General features: G+C 32.6%; 2 protein-coding genes across 2 annotated transcripts; both read left to right on the top strand.

The window, feature by feature from the left end:
* Positions 1–707: 707 nt before the first annotated feature.
* LOC105779417 (protein PLASTID MOVEMENT IMPAIRED 1) lies at positions 708–3,705 on the top strand. The gene has a single exon (XM_012603155.2). The coding sequence runs from the start codon at positions 985–987 to the stop codon at positions 3,532–3,534; it is 2,550 nt and encodes an 849-aa protein (XP_012458609.1). The 5' UTR covers positions 708–984; the 3' UTR covers positions 3,535–3,705.
* Positions 3,706–13,935: 10,230 nt separating this feature from the next.
* On the top strand, positions 13,936–16,145 carry LOC105779423 (NADPH-dependent aldo-keto reductase, chloroplastic). Its single transcript, XM_012603164.2, has 7 exons — positions 13,936–14,134; positions 14,278–14,328; positions 14,557–14,633; positions 14,720–14,807; positions 15,067–15,342; positions 15,431–15,679; positions 15,817–16,145. The coding sequence occupies exons 1-7, from the start codon at positions 14,015–14,017 to the stop codon at positions 15,901–15,903; spliced, it is 948 nt and encodes a 315-aa protein (XP_012458618.1). The 5' UTR covers positions 13,936–14,014; the 3' UTR covers positions 15,904–16,145.
* The last annotated feature ends 275 nt before the right edge of the window (positions 16,146–16,420 follow it).

Below are 16,420 nucleotides of genomic sequence, written 5' to 3'. Positions count from 1 at the left end.
CTTTCAAGAACAAGACACTTCCATAATTTGAAGATTTGAATATCATGTATGGTAAAGATTTTGCTGGGAACGATGTCCAAAACAAAAACTGACATCATTAAGAGAATGGAAGAGGAGGATGATATGGTGGAAGAGAAAACAATGTAAATGGTATTGGCGTAGGAGAAGGTGGCTTGAATGGAATTGAGAATGTTGGGATGCTAGTAAATGATGATGATGATGATGATGATGATAGCCAATCAAGGTCCTCTTATGCTATTAGAGGCCATATTAGAATAGTCAAACTAGGATATCATCTGTTTGGAGAAATGTGAAGTTTAATTATGAAAATTATCAAATTAAAAAAATTAGAGATATATTAAAATTTATAAATTTTCATTAACAATCAATATAATTTAAATTTAAATTTATAAATGAAATTAAAAAAGTGAAAGATGATATATATTTTTATATTTTATATTATTATATTAAAGATTAAAATTTGGGTGTAAAAAGTAAAATAAGCATAGGCCCATCTGACAAATAAATGCTGTCTCAGGTCAAAATGAAATATAAAACTCAAGAAAATTGGGGACTAGAAACTGAAGAAATTTCTGAAATGATCCATCCCCCGCTTCTGTAGAACCAACATTAAATTATATGGGGACCATATTTGCTTCTCCTGCATCCCCATCACTCTCAAAACACAGAGTTGGAGAGGGAGAGAAAGCCAACGTTTTCCTCTTATCCTTCACATGTTTATCATCTCCCTTTGGTGGCAGTGACTGGTAAATTCTATTGAAAGGACCAGAAACAGCCACTTCTCATCCCCTTTCACTGCACTTTCTCCACCACACATACTTTTCATCATCCTCCCTTTCATTTTCTCCACCACACAACAGCATTTCATACCATGTCTTTTCCTTATCTTCTCATTTCATCTTCTTTTTTCCATTTCTCTGCAACTCATTCCAACATCACCAATTCTTCTTTTCATAACTCGACATGGCAACTGCAACGGGTCGGAGAAACTCCAATACTCAGCTTTTGGATGAACTGGAAGCACTTAGTCAATCCCTGTATCAATCCCACATCTCTACTACTCGAAGAACTGCTTCCCTTGCTCTTCCTCGTTCTTCTCTTCCACCTACTGATGAGGTCCCCGAAGTTAAATTTGAAGATAATAAGCACAGTGCTAGGCCCCGAGCTCGGCGTTTGTCTTTGTCACCTTGGCGTTCCAGACCAAAAGCTGACGACCAGAATGATAACCAGGTTCAGGCCACGAGACCAAATCAGTTAGAAGCGAAAGCTGTGTCAACTGAAAAGAAAGGGATATGGAATTGGAAGCCGATTCGAGCGCTTACGCATATCGGGATGCAAAAGCTGAGTTGCTTGTTATCTGTTGAAGTTGTGACTGCGCAAGGCCTTCCTGCTTCCATGAATGGTCTGCGACTTTCCGTTTGTGTTCGGAAGAAAGAAACCAAAGATGGAGCTGTTAACACCATGCCGTCACGGGTATCACAAGGAGCTGCGGATTTTGAAGAGACTCTTTTTGTTAGGTGCCATGTATATTGCAGTTCTGGCAATGGAAAGCCTACGAAATTTGAGCCTCGTCCGTTTTGGATCTATCTGGTTGCTGTTGATGCTGAAGAGCTTGATTTTGGGAGAAACACTGTGGATTTGAGTCTCCTTATTCAGGAGTCTGTGGAGAAGAGCTACGAAGGAACTCGGGTTCGGCAATGGGACAAAAGTTTCAATCTATTAGGGAAGGCGAAAGGGGGAGAACTCATTGTGAAATTGGGATTTCAGATCATGGAAAAAGATGGAGGAATTGGTATTTACAATCAAGCCTCGGGAGGATTGCAAAGCACCAAATCCAAGAATTTTTCAGCATCTTTTGCTCGTAAGCAATCGAAAACATCTTTTAGTGTTCCTAGTCCGAGGATGATGAGCCGATCAGAAGCTTGGACTCCTTCACAAACAGGGGTGACACCTGATCTTCAAGGACTAGATGATTTGAACCTCGATGAACCGGCGACGGTTCCTTCATCCTCTGTCTCCGTTCAGAAATCAGAAGAACCGGAAAAGATGGAAGAGATTGACCTCCCAGAGTTTGATGTTGAAGACAAGGGGGTCGAAATTCAAGAGAAAGAACTCAAAGAAGCCGAGGAAGAAGAACCCGAAGACAATAAATCAGTTTCAAGTGAGGTTGTCAAGGAGATGGTGAATGATCAGTTACATAAGACAAGGTTAACTGAGCTTGATTCGATTGCCCGGCAGATTAAAGCTCTTGAATCTATGATGGGGGATGAAAAGATTGTCAAAGCTGATGAAGAAACAGAGTCACAAAGGCTGGATGCTGATGAAGAAACTGTAACAAGGGAATTTCTCCAGATGTTAGAGGATGAAGGAAGCAATGAATTTAAAGATATTCCACATTTTCAACTCGACAAAGCTGAGGATGATACCGCTGGTGATTCTGATTCTAAAGTATATCTCCCTGATCTAGGAAAGGGGCTAGGCTGTGTGGTTCAAACAAGAGATGGAGGCTACTTAGCTGCTGTGAATCCATTGGATTCCTTGGTTGCTAGAAAAGACATGCCAAAATTAGCTATGCAGGTGTCGAAACCAATGGTTATCCCATCGGATAAATCATTGAATGGTTTTGAACTATTTCAGAAGATGGCAGCCGTTGGAGTTGAGAAACTCAGCTCCCAGATTTCATCTTCGATGCCCCTGGATGAAATAATGGGTAAAACTGCAGAGCAGATAGCTTTTGAAGGAATTGCTTCTTCTATTATCCAAGGGAGAAACAAGGAAGGTGCTAACTCGAGTGCAGCTCGCACCATTGCAGCTGTAAAAGTCATGGCGACTGCGATGAACACCGGCAGGAAAGAGAGGATCGCGACTGGGATTTGGAATGTGAGCGAAAACCCATTGACGGCTGAGGAAATTCTAGCGTTTTCGCTGCAAAAGATTGAGGGAATGGCAGTTGAAGCCTTGAAAGTACAAGCAGAAATGGCAGAAGAAGAACCACCTTTCGATGTTTCAGCTCTCAGTGGAAAGGCAATAACTCAAGATCAACCACTTGATTCTGCTATTCCACTTGAGAATTGGACTAAGGACTACGGCTTGACTTCTTCCGAAGATCAGCTAGGCGACCCGGAAACACTGACGCTAGCATTGGTCGTGCAACTACGTGACCCCTTGAGGCGATACGAGGCAGTTGGAGGCCCTGTATTTGCACTCGTTCATGCGTCAAGTGGTGACATCGAACCAAAGAAGAATGACGAAGAAAAGAGGTTCAAAGTGATGAGTTTGCATGTTGGAGGCTTGAAGGTAGGAACACCTGGAAAAAGGAACATATGGGATAGCGAAAGGCACAGGCTAACTGCGATGCAGTGGCTGGTAGCATACGGATTGGGCAAGTCTGGAAGAAAAGGTAAACAAGTAGTGTCAAAGGGACAAGATATGTTGTGGAGCCTTTCCTCGAGAGTAATGGCCGACATGTGGCTCAAAACAATGAGAAACCCGGATGTCAAGTTTGCAAAGTAAAGTACCCGGAACAAAGCACTGGAACTTGGAGATTGCAGCAGCATTACCTTTTATTCAAAATTTGAAGTTTAATAAAGCTTTTTTCTTAATTGAGATTGATGCACTTGTAAGTAAACTTAATTTGTAGATATATATATAATTCACAAGAGTAAAATACATTTTTCTGGTTCCTATTTTTGTTAAACAAGTTGATAACTTGTGAAATGCAATAATTATATTCAATTATTAGATGAAGAGTTTCCATTTACTTGTATTCAAATTTAATAATAATCATCAACAATTTCAAGCCTCCAACATAGGCAGTACACGGAGAGCAATGGGGCACTCTATGACTCCGGCAAGGCTAGAGCTATTGGAGTCAGCAATTTCTCTTCCAATAAGCTTAGAGATCTGTTGGAGGTGGCTCGCATTCCCCCTGATGTGGTTCAATTTGAATGTCATCCATGGCAACAGCTTAGCATTATGGCACATCAAGTTGTGGGTAAAGGAAAAAGTATGTAAAAAGGTATATTTGAAATTAATAGACCATTACTGCAATCTAAAGTTAAGTGATTGGAAAGAGTGATAGGAAAGTGAGCATTTCTCATACACCAAATATGAAAACAGAAAATAAATAGAATACACCGAAATTGTTTATGTTTGTGAAAAATATTCACTCTCTTCAATAATTACAACAAGTCTCTCCCTTACATAGATTTATATTTAATACATGCTAACAAAAAGGTCTATCACAATCCCGTTAAAACAGCAATACAATAACATGTTTACAATATAATAATAGAGAATAAACCAAAGGTGGACTCTTGGCAGTTAATCTCGTAGAGTTTCAATCCAATCCAAATGTTCATGTTGCAAAGGATTGTCTCGGGTGTTTTAATTCGATTTAATCTTCCATGTGAGTTTCTCAATTAATATGACTTTCATTGTTGGGCTAACACCATCCTCCAAATGATTAGCACGATCTATTCAAATCGTTCAATAAATTGTCAAGACTCAAATATAAAAATTATCACTTAGCAGTGCTAGGGAAATGAGCACTCAAAGGTCAATTTCATATTTTTTAATAATATTTATAAAAAATTTATATTAAAATCAAATTAAATGGTTTGTCCCAAGTTCAAATTTTATAATAGTATTATTTTACTAAAATACGAAAAGATAAAAATATTATTATATTAATATTTATTATATTGTAAAAATAAGGGCATTTTAATAAATTCAAAATTGAACTTATTCCAAATTAACTTTAGTTACCAATTTAGCTAAATACTTAATATAAATATAATATATTATGTTGAGGGACAAAATTACACAAGGCCTCAATTTATTTTTCATATTTATATTTAAATATTATAAATTTGTGTTGATTGAGTCATAGCTCAATTGGTCTCGACATTGTTGCTAGTGCAAGAAGACGTGGGTTCAAGTATATTAAAATTCATTATCCTCTAATTTAAAGGTTGAGGAAAAATTATGAGTAATTTTAGGCATTGTATAAAAAAATAAAGACTAGGTCTCCAATTAGAAACCAATAGACTTTTAGACCAAACCCATTGTTTTTGTTTATTAACTTATATTTCTTTTCTTATATTTATTCACTTTATTTACATTTTTGTACTTAATTCTAGAAACTTCAGATGACATGTAGCTATTATCTTAGAAGTTTAGGGTGATGACTTTAGTAAATCATCAAGTTTGAGACGTGATTCAGCATTCAATCAACAATACTTATATAGTCTCTGTTTTATTTTGGTATTGTTAATGATGTAATGATTGTTGAAATTTGGAATGAACCTTTTATATGCAAATGTGATATCAGGTCGGAAGTATTGAACTTGTACCAAATGGTTAATGCACAAATAGGTGGTAACATTGCGACTTGAATCGATAGAGAGTGGCATCGTTACCTCTAGCTTCTGAAGTCGTAATGACACTCATTGTTTTGATAAGGTCGTGATATGACATCCCTGACGTCGCAGCATCAATTTGATAGTTTTAAAAATTTATGTTTTAGTCCTCATTTGATTATATGTCACGTGTTAATGATGTATTGAGCTTGATATTATGTATACATTGTTGAATTAAATTGCAGTTGAGGTCGTAATTACCCCAATAATAAACGTGACATTTCATAACTCGAACCCGATAATTGAGTCGAGTATGAGGTGCTACATTATTAAAGGTTTCTTTTTCGTACACCAAATATTTGGTGCATACAAAAACATTGAATGATTTATAGGATGGGATGGTGAAATATGAGGAAAGGGTACATTGAATGATTTATGGGATGGGATGGTGAAATATGAGGAAAGGGTACATCACATTTAGGGATGCTAATATAATAAAGGGAAAACTACTAAAATAGTCACTTTTGTTTATCTCAGGTTACATTTTAGTCACCTATGCTTGAAATGTTACATTTTAGTCATTTACGTTAATATGTTGTAACATTTTAGTTACTGAGCCATTAATTGTCGTTAACGGTGTAACGGTAAGCTGACGTGGCATGCTAAAACGTACCATTTCAAACATGATTTAACCTAAAATTTTTGTTTGAAATGATGATTTAATGTACCACATCAGTTTTCATAAAAAAAATGTGCCACGTCAGCTAACCGTTACACCGTTAACGACAATTAACAACTCAGTGACTAAAATATTACAACATATTAATGTAAGCGAGTAAAACGTAACATTTCAAATATAAATAGTTAAAATGTAATCTGAGATAAACAAAAATAATTATTTTAATAGATTAACCCGTAATAAAATAGTAATTTGGAAAAAGCATATTTGGAATGGTGCTGCTTCATAAGTACCGATATTCAGTATAATTTTTTTATATTTTGATTGCGTCAACAGCTTGATATCAAATATATATCTCCAAATGTAGCAATATTAATAAAAGATTTTTCATCAATAAAGAGTTTTATCATTTTCTTAGTTTTTAATGTTGCTTGCATGTGATTTTATATTATTTAATTTATTGAATAATATATCTTTACAATTTCAAATATATATTTACGGTAATTAAATTTAATTCATTATGTAATATATTTTTATAATTTCAAATATATATTTAAACTAAAGGTCAATTAATTTAAAAAAACATTTGAGGAAATAAAATAAAAATTAAAATAATAAGAAAAATGAATTAATACTTAAAAACTATTTGGAACTATATAAAAATTAAATAAAAATTATTTACAGTAAATTAATAATCACATTTAATAATAACAATTAAAAATGATTTTTGAAATTTGATTTCTTCAAAACAAATCCACAAACATTTTCACTTGCACTAAATAAATAATAAATTGATAAATAAACAACAGATTTATTACTGCGTGCTTTGCATAGTAAAAATAATTTACAAAATAAAAATTCTTAATATTATATTACCTCATTGTCAATTAAAATAATATTTTATCTCTCTGATGCCATTGTTTGTTCGAATATTATTCGATATTACCTTTTAAAGAATCATTGCTTTAATACTACATTCAATTTTATATAATTCTAAATTATTATTGTTAACAATCTTCATTTTTTTACTATATGCTACTTGACTGAATATACCTAACTACTAAATGTTATTTATAAAGCTAAAGATAAATTTTAATTGATATATAACTCTAATACTAATTAGTGATAGTTAAAATGCTTAAAATTCTATTTCAATTAATAACTCTAATTTTCATAAATAAAATTATCACAACTTTTTTAAATAAAATTCATTTTTATAGTAATGTCAAAATTAAATTATAATTAATTTTAACTAATAATTGTAAATTAAATAATAATTATAATTATCACAATTTTTTCCTTTATTTTTGTTTAAAATTCTATTTAAGTAATAATTTTATTTTAAAATTAACAAAACTTTTTATATCATGTTATGAATATCTTATTAAGTGGATGTCCATCAAGATTAAGATAAGTTTTGATATACTTTAAATTCTAATAGTGATGAGAAGTAGATCTCTACTCCATTGATACTTCTTATGCCTATAAATAAAGACTTTGGAAAAGCATTATAAACATTCTCATTGATCAATAAAAGTCGCTCTTTTTTTTGTTCTCCTATTTTCTTTGTTATTTACTTTCTTTTTTTTATTTTATAACACGTTATCAACACGATTTTCTTTTAATTGTTTTTCTCTATAAGTCACAAAATATCCCAAAATTTACTATTGTCGATTGCCTCCTAAAGCTACTAATATTTCAATTGAGGCCTACGCACTATAGGTAATCATTAGAGCCTTTAATCACTCAGGTACATATAAATCTCTAAAGTTTTTATGATCTTTTATGCAAAGAGATTTATATAATCCTTACAATATTCGAATAAGTTTTCAATTAAAATTATGTGGAAAAATATTACTGATGAGAACTTGTAAGAGAAAACTTATATATAAAAATCATTGGTTATGTACATGTTGTACACCTAGAAAATAAGATCTACTTTCAAAGTTTTCTATTAATAGATTTTGATTGGATTCAAAGTCTACTACTGGAGTTTAATTTGTTTACTTCTTAATAAAATTGTCAAGACTCAACGTAAAAAGAAGTACCATATTTAAATATTAAATCAACTTGATTATATGGTTTAAATATTTAAGATGGTCTTCTTTTAAGTTTTGATTATATGGGTTGCATATTGTTTTAAGCATCTCATTTTTCTTGAAAATAAATATTAACTGATTTATTTACGTCGCTATAGTAGGTTTTATAATTAAATAATATATTTGATTAAAACATATCTAGTAGTGTTAATAAACCAATACATTTTATGGTTATTCGGTTTGATTTAGTTCAAAGAATTGTTAAAATAGTAGTTCATGCGTTTTATATTATTCCATATGCTAATTATTTAGAGAAATGACATGAACAATTATAAATGAGAAGTTCTATGAGTATGAATGATTGGATTTTGAGTTAAATTTCATACATGTTTATGATGATGGTTATGAAAGAAAAAAAATTTGCTGGTTTTTCATTATGTCATATTTTTATGTTTGAGATGTGACTTTTATTGATATATTTAATATAGGCTTGTTTCTATACATGACCTAGGCAATTATTCTTGATAATTAATTGATTATGCAAAACTCTTGTTAAAAGGGTTCTAAACGTATTTTGAATCGAACTCGGGACCTCTTGCACCTGAAGCGAGAATCATACCACTAGACCAAATGCTCTGCATTTGAAGATTTTGGCATATTCCTTGAAACGAAAATTGCATATAATTATTTGAAAATTATATCTATTGACTTAGTAGCATTATAGACTTTACATTAATTTAGACATTTCCAGTAGTAAATGTCACAATAGTATTTATATGTGGATATAAAATAAAAGGAATGATAGTAAAACTATCAATTTGTTACAATTTAGTACAATTGAAACGCATATTAAAGTAAACCGAAGTTTCTTGATACAAATATATTTACTATTTGGCGTGACCAGTTAGACCATCTTGGATCATATATGATGCAAAAATTAATTGAAAATTCATATTAAAATTCATTAAAGAACCAAAAGATTCTTTAATTTAAAGAATTCTCATTTATTGCTTATTCTTAATGAAAATTGATTGTTAGAAACTCACTAGTTAAAGTTGAGATTTAATGTCTTGCAGTTCTGAAATGAATATAGGCACATTCATCCACCATGTGGATGGTTGTGTTATTATATGATTTTGATAGATGCATCTACAAAATAATCACATATGTATTACCAACTTGCAACATGTCATTTGTAAGATTGCTTGTTTAAATAATTAATTTCAAATCATGCAATTAAGCTTGCTAATCTTGATGAGTTTATATTTTAGTCTTTTATTGATTGAGTTTGAATTTTTTTTGTAAAAGTTTATTATTTATGCGCATAATGGTTTAGAGAAATTATTGATTGAACGCTTTTGGTTAATGTCTAAACCATTACTTATGAGAACTAAATTTCCTATTTCAACATGAGATTATGTTGATTTACGTGCTGTACACATTAAGCCAATAAGTTATAAACACTCCCAATTACAATTGATTTTTTATCAAGGGCTAAATATTTCTCATCTTTGAATTTTTGTATGTGTGTATATGTTCCAATTGCTCCACCACAACAAAGTTGAGTGAATATTCAAAAAAAGGTTAGGAATATATATTAATTACGAGTCTCATATTATTATATGTTTTAAATGTATTGGAGATTCAATTATGACATGATTTGTGATTATTATTTTGATTTGATAGTTTTCTCGACATTAGGGGGAGGGAAATAATAACTTGTAATGAGTTAAGGGGGAGAGTAATTTGAACCAGAAGTTCAACAAGGATAATTCATTACAAGTTCCAAATATGAAAATTCTCATAAAAAATAAATAAATTTAGATGGTCATATAGTGAAGGCGGGTGCTCCAGAAGAGACCCAAGATATAACTAATAAGTAAAACTCCAGAAGAGATTCAGGTACCTGAAATTGAAGATTAAAATAGTGAAAATAAGATATCTCGATAAGTTATGTCAATTCGAAAAAATATCGAACCGATAATAAAAGTGGTTGACAATGGTTTTGTATGCAATATTATTGTTGAAATAATGAAATAAAAAGAGGATCTTGAATAAATCTATTAATAAATATAGATATGGAATAGATTGTTCAAAATAGAAAGACACAACTCAAGTACAATTAAATTCGTGGAGTTTTTGGACCTTTAGTCCAAATATTTAAAGGTATAAAGCCAGTGAGGGTGCAAATGAAGTAGTTTTGCAAAAGCAGACTAAAAATATGAAGTTTTTCGCTAAGTCCTCGCATTGATTATGAAAAAATATAATATTTTTTTGTGGTGAATGCAATAACCTTTAGATATATTATTTTGACAATTTATAAAAGATTTAACTTGCGTATAATGATTGTTGTTACAACCTTTTATGAACCACTATATAGTAAAATTTATATTAAAACCCTTGAATGATTTAGGATGCTAGAAGCATATTGAATTTCTCAAAAATTATTCATTTATATGAATTGAAATAATTTGAATATATGTGGTAAATAGTAATTGAAGGGGATTATAAAATGACTCAAAATACCTATTTGTGTTTTTGTAGAAGAATCATGATTAAAATTTGCTATAATTATTGTTGAAACTCCTGAAGAGATCAAAATATTTTTCCCCTAAAATTTCTCTCACTCATGACTTTCAAAAGAATAGTGATATAAATGCTTAGCAAATACATTCAAATAGTCATTTGAAAAACTAGTATTCAAGATTGAATATGTAGAATATGTGAAAGTATGTGATGTTTTCATGAGGGGGAGTAAATGTTGGATCGCCGGCACCCCTAGGCGCACAAAAAATTTAATAATTAGCGACCCTAACCACGGATCCATGTGTGAGGAACGAATCGGGGTGAAAAGGTTACGAAATTACCTAATGTTTAATCAGAGTAGATAGCAACTTCTCAACCACGTGTAGTCTGATCTACAGTCGAACCAAGCCGCAATCTATCGAGATTCCGACCTCTACGTAATCCACCCAGTTGACTACGAACGGAAGAAATCCCAAAACAGTTTTCAAAAGTGGTTTTTCTTTGACGGCTGCTAGACCCTTAAATAAAGAAAAACGGGATTCTTATATATCCTTTTAATTTTTAGGGTTTTTAGGAATTAAATAAATATAATAATATTTTAAACCGAAAATTATAATTACATTAATTATAATATAATTTCGGTAAACCATATATTTATTTTAATTCATATGCTAACCAAATTCATGTCCTCATTGTGCGTACAACAACCTTGTACATAATGTGTTGGAAATTTGATTACCGAATTAAATTAATTCTATAATTAATTTAATTCAAGCGACACCCAAAAACAATACCAACTATGGTTTATTCCGTTCATTTCAACTATAAGGTGTGACCTTGTAGGTTCCTGTAACGTTAGCAGTAATACTAGAACGATTCCAATGTTACAAACAATGAGTGGCATCTAGCAATGCATCATTGCTACCTAAGTCACAAGAGATCATGATTCGACATAACCTTTTATGATTAACCTTTTATGCAATAATCCTTAAGTCCTTTATCTCTGGATTGGACACAAGTCATGGAATAGTCACACTTGTATAGTCCATTCCATGTTCCTTGATATCTTAAGTAGGCTACGATATACAAATAAGTATGACATCTCATATCAACTTATTTGAGCATGGCCATGCATTTCTAGTCTCACTTAATCAAGTGGCCTAAGATATTACTCCCATTATGTAGGAGGGACTTATTCTATATCGACCAACCATATCCCTCTACATCGATTGTGGTATATCCAACATCAGCCTTTATAGAACAACCGGTTACGGTGTACGTTTGACTGTATCAAAATGTACTACTCACGATGTTGGGATTATGATGATCTCAAGTTTGAGGATCATATACATATTAATCACTATGAGTAATGTCGTGACAATTACATAATAATCCAAGAAACATACTCATAATGGGCCAGTCCAATATGTAGTTCTCTAACACACATATTCATGTATCAATTCTGACATTCCATATCAATGAAAACTCTTTATCATCAATCAACTACATGTTAGTCTTAATGCATTATCGTTGTCCTATCCAATAATACTTGACTAAGGATCTTTTAAGAATAATCACATTATTCTTAGGACATTATTATAAAACAGTTTATTTATTATGTTAATAAATATGATAAATCAAATATGTTATTACAACCATCTCATGATTGATCTTTGGGCATACTCTAATAGTAAATACGTGTTGTACTCTTTTCTCTTAACTTAGATTTTGTCCCATTGAGTTTTCCTGATAAGGTTTTTAACGAGGCAACATATTATGCGTATTACAAATATGTGTACTCTTTTTGCTTCACTAGGAAATTTTTTTCCCGTAAGGTTTTTTATCTTAGTAAGGTTTTAACGAGACACATTATCTACCAATAGATATCTAAGGGAGAGTGTTATGAGTATCTTATTAAGTGGATGTCCATCATGATCAAGATAAGTTTTGATGTACTTTAAATTCTAATAGTGATTAGAAGTAAATCTCTATTTCAGTTATAATTCTTATGCCTATAAATAAAAACTTTAGAGAAGCATTCTAAACACTCCCATTGATAAATAAAATACATTCTTTCTTTTGTTCTCCTATTTTTTTTTTGTTTTTTACTTTTTATCTTTTTATTTTATAACACATCAAACTTTTTTAACTAATAATCGCAAATCAAATTATAATTATTTTTAAATTTAAAATTAATAATACAATAGAAATTTTTGAAACCATGTTTCATCCAAAAGATTTGTTTTCAAAAAATATAAAAACTGCAGGTATTTTTATTGCAAAACAATATTGGATCATGGATTTCGTCACCCTCACGGCTAGTAGCTGCCGACCTCAACAAAACGACAACTTTTTTATTTTATTATTACCTTCTTTTTAAAACAAGATGAACTGCATTACATAATTCACAAAAACAAATTCAAAATTAATTTCTTTTAATACCATGTTTTTGTTTTCTATGTTTTCGTCCATTTAACATTAATCGTTTTAACAACTAAAGTTTGCTTATGTGCCTTCTGCAAATATTTTCGCTCATAATCTTGCAACACAATATCTAAAAATAGGAAAAAAAAATTTCCTATACTTATGAATGATGAACGAAATTAGAGTGGGATCTTTGCTCTTCAAACCAAGAGACCCATTTTGATATCAGAAAGGGGAACGTTTGGGTAGAAGAAAAGGTAAAGAAATGCAAAAGATCAATTTTTTGGGAACATTTGCGTTTTAGGAATCTGACACCAACACAACCTTTTAGGGTTTACTTTTGGAGAGTGAGTGCCAGCTAAGTCTAAGCTGGCTTTTAGTTTGTTTTCTTTTTCAATTTCGGTTTGTTTATTATTTTGGTTCTTGTTTTTAATTCTGTTTGTTTCTTCATTCTCGTAGGCCCATCTTCAATATGTTAGTTTATACTTTGATTTGTTTTATTATAAAATTCAGCCCGGTTCATTTAAAAAAATTAATTTTTCCGGAAAAAAAATGATATTCAAATAATTTTTTAATTAATAATAATTTTCGTAAGAAAATTGAAATTAAATGAGTAAAATATGATAGGCCCACCTGGTCAATAATTTGGTCTGTCCGACCAAAATGAAATCCAAAATCCTACCGAAGTGGACGGTCCCGCAATGCAGGCCGACTTTTCACCATTGGGGATAGGGCCCACTTGCATTTTCCAGTCCATCATCTCATCAAAGCACACGTGGCGGAATAATGAAGAAATTTCTCACATGATCCCCGCTCCTCAATAACAAATTTAGGGAAGGAAATGTTTTCTTTTTTTTTTTCCATTTTAGCGTTATAAAAAGCGTGGCTGACTACAAGGTGCTCTTTGTATTTTAGCGTTTCGCATTTTGCGTCCAAACCAAGCGCTTTCTCTTTGTTCCATCCAGATGGCGAATGCAATCAAGTTCTTCGAGTTGAACACCGGAGCCAAGATTCCGTCCGTAGGCTTGGGGACTTGGCAGTCTGAACCTGGCCTCGTTGGCGCCGCCGTTGCCGCCGCCGTAAAGGTATATATAGTTGGCACTATTGTTGATCGTCGCAGTTCTCGAATATTTCTGTCTTCATTGGAAATGCAGTTCGCTGGTCGTATTTATTTTGATGTTTCAAAAATAAAATAATAATTAGATGTCTGTTTGGTCGTTCTATTCAGATCGGATACCGCCATATCGACTGCGCTCAAGTGTACGGAAACGAAAAGGAGGTAAACTGTGCTTTGTTTGGATTGGACATATTTTTAGAATCCATCTTTTACTTTATGTTTTAAATTTTTTACTCACTTTTTTTTTGTTAAGAAAAGCGAAAAAAAAGAAGAGCAAAAGCCGATATTTGGATACCGAATAAATAAAGTTAAGATTTTAGTTTTTTTTAATTGAGTAGTAAGTTAATGATAATGATCAGATCGGTATGCGCATGTCTGTATATGTTTTAGATTGGGGTGGTTTTTAAGAAGCTGTTTGAAGACGGTGTGGTTAAACGTGAGGAGCTGTTTATCACCTCCAAACTCTGGTTCGTTTTTCATTCTTGTATATTCTTTTTATCCATGGATTTTATTTTTTATTGAAGATTGCTTTCTAAAACTATGTTATGCACAGGTGTACTGATCATTCACCTGAAGACGTGCCGGCTGCATTAGAGCGAACTTTGCGGGATCTTCAGCTTGACTATGTTGATTTATACCTTGTATGTATTGCTTGATAACTGCTACTTTATCTGACCTTTGTCTGTGTTATTTATACTGGTGAATATGCATATTAAGTGAAGCTTCTAAACAGTGTCATTGAATATTTTATGTTAACTAGAAACTATTGCCTGACATCAAGTTTTAAGAATAACATTTGGAAGATGTTGAGTTTTTTATGTTAGCGATTTTGTAGTATCCTGTATTATTGAAGGTAATTCTCAATTGTGGCTAATATGAGGATGTTTGTTTGTTTGTAAGATCCATTGGCCCGTTCGGATGAAGAAAGGATCAGCTGGCTTTAAGCCTGAAAACTTTATTCAGCCGGACATACCTAGCACGTGGCGAGCAATGGAAGCACTCTATGACTCTGGTAAAGCTCGGGCTCTTGGTGTTAGTAATTTCTCTTCAAAGAAATTGGGGGATCTGCTTGCTGTGGCACGTGTTCCTCCTGCTGTCAACCAGGTTGAGTGTCATCCTTCATGGCAGCAGGCTAAGCTACGTGAATTTTGCAAATCCAAGGGAGTTCACTTATCGGTGAGCATGCAATTCTTGTTCCACTTTGTGTTTGATTCTCGAGTCTTGTATTAGTGAAAAATAACAAAGTGGCATATCTTTATTTCAGGGTTATTCACCCCTGGGTTCTCCGGGCACAACATGGCTCAAGAGTGATGTTCTTAAGCACCCAATTCTAAATATGGTTGCACAGAAATTAGGCAAAACTCCTGCACAAGTTGCACTGCGCTGGGGCCTGCAAATGGGTCATAGTGTGCTTCCAAAGAGCACACATGAAGAGAGGATCAAGGAGAACTTTAATGTCTTTGATTGGTCTATTCCCGAGGACTTATTTGCCAAGCTTTCTGAAATTGAACAGGCAAGTTGCTATAACCTTTCTCAGCAAAAATGTTATTATTCTGTAGTAAGGAATTACAAGTGGCTTGATTAATTCCGATAGCTCTCTTGTTCCACTATCTTATTGTCCTGAATGTATTCTCGTTTTGAATTATACAGGCACGATTGCTCAGGGGAAATTCATTTGTGCATGAGACTTTTGGTCCATACAGGACTGTTGAAGAACTTTGGGATGGTGAGATTTGAGTGACTGAATAATACAGGAGCAGTGGAGCAGAAGCAGATATATAAAAGAGGAAAAGCGAACCTGTTTGTGGTGAGGGGGAAAAAGAGTGAAAAGGGGGATGTTTTTAGTACTTTTTCTTTTCTTCCTATTGTTTTGTTTCTATCAATATCAGTAACTAGGATGGCCGATGGATGCATCGCTCGGGTATTTTGTGCTCGACAACTATAATAATAGTTTCGAAATTGATCTTGGCATTGTTTAATTTTCTGAAATTTGGTTTAATTGGCCATGGATGAACCTTGAAATTTGAAGGGTTGGTAGGACCCTTGCCATTTCTTCAAGGATTCATATATCTCCACTTAAGTTTGGTCCATGAATATCTCATAATGGTACTTATTCCAAACCAATTCCGCAGTGACTTGTATGCCTATCCTCAAAAAAAAGAAAAAAAAAAAAAAAGAGGTTTAGAAGGAAGATTTCAGAGTGTCGGTTCATCCACACTGCACTACTATCTATCTTTGGAAATTGGAATCAACA

This window comes from Gossypium raimondii, chromosome 4, assembly GCF_025698545.1.
Source record: "Gossypium raimondii isolate GPD5lz chromosome 4, ASM2569854v1, whole genome shotgun sequence".
Classification (NCBI taxonomy): Eukaryota; Viridiplantae; Streptophyta; class Magnoliopsida; order Malvales; family Malvaceae; genus Gossypium; species Gossypium raimondii.
Note: the sequence above shows the minus strand (reverse complement) of the source record. Positions and strands in the feature narration are given on the sequence as shown.

What these genes read in the sequence shown, in the direction of transcription:
- LOC105779417 (XM_012603155.2), top strand. Translation starts at nt 985, where the DNA reads ATGGCAACTGCAACGGGTCGGAGAAACTCCAATACTCAGCTTTTGGAT.
- LOC105779423 (XM_012603164.2), top strand. Translation starts at nt 14,015, where the DNA reads ATGGCGAATGCAATCAAGTTCTTCGAGTTGAACACCGGAGCCAAGATT. An exon ending in TGTACGGAAACGAAAAGGAG is followed by an intron (nt 14,329 to 14,556) that starts GTAAACTGTGCT and finishes TATATGTTTTAG; the next exon opens with ATTGGGGTGGTTTTTAAGAA. An exon ending in CCAAGGGAGTTCACTTATCG is followed by an intron (nt 15,343 to 15,430) that starts GTGAGCATGCAA and finishes TCTTTATTTCAG; the next exon opens with GGTTATTCACCCCTGGGTTC.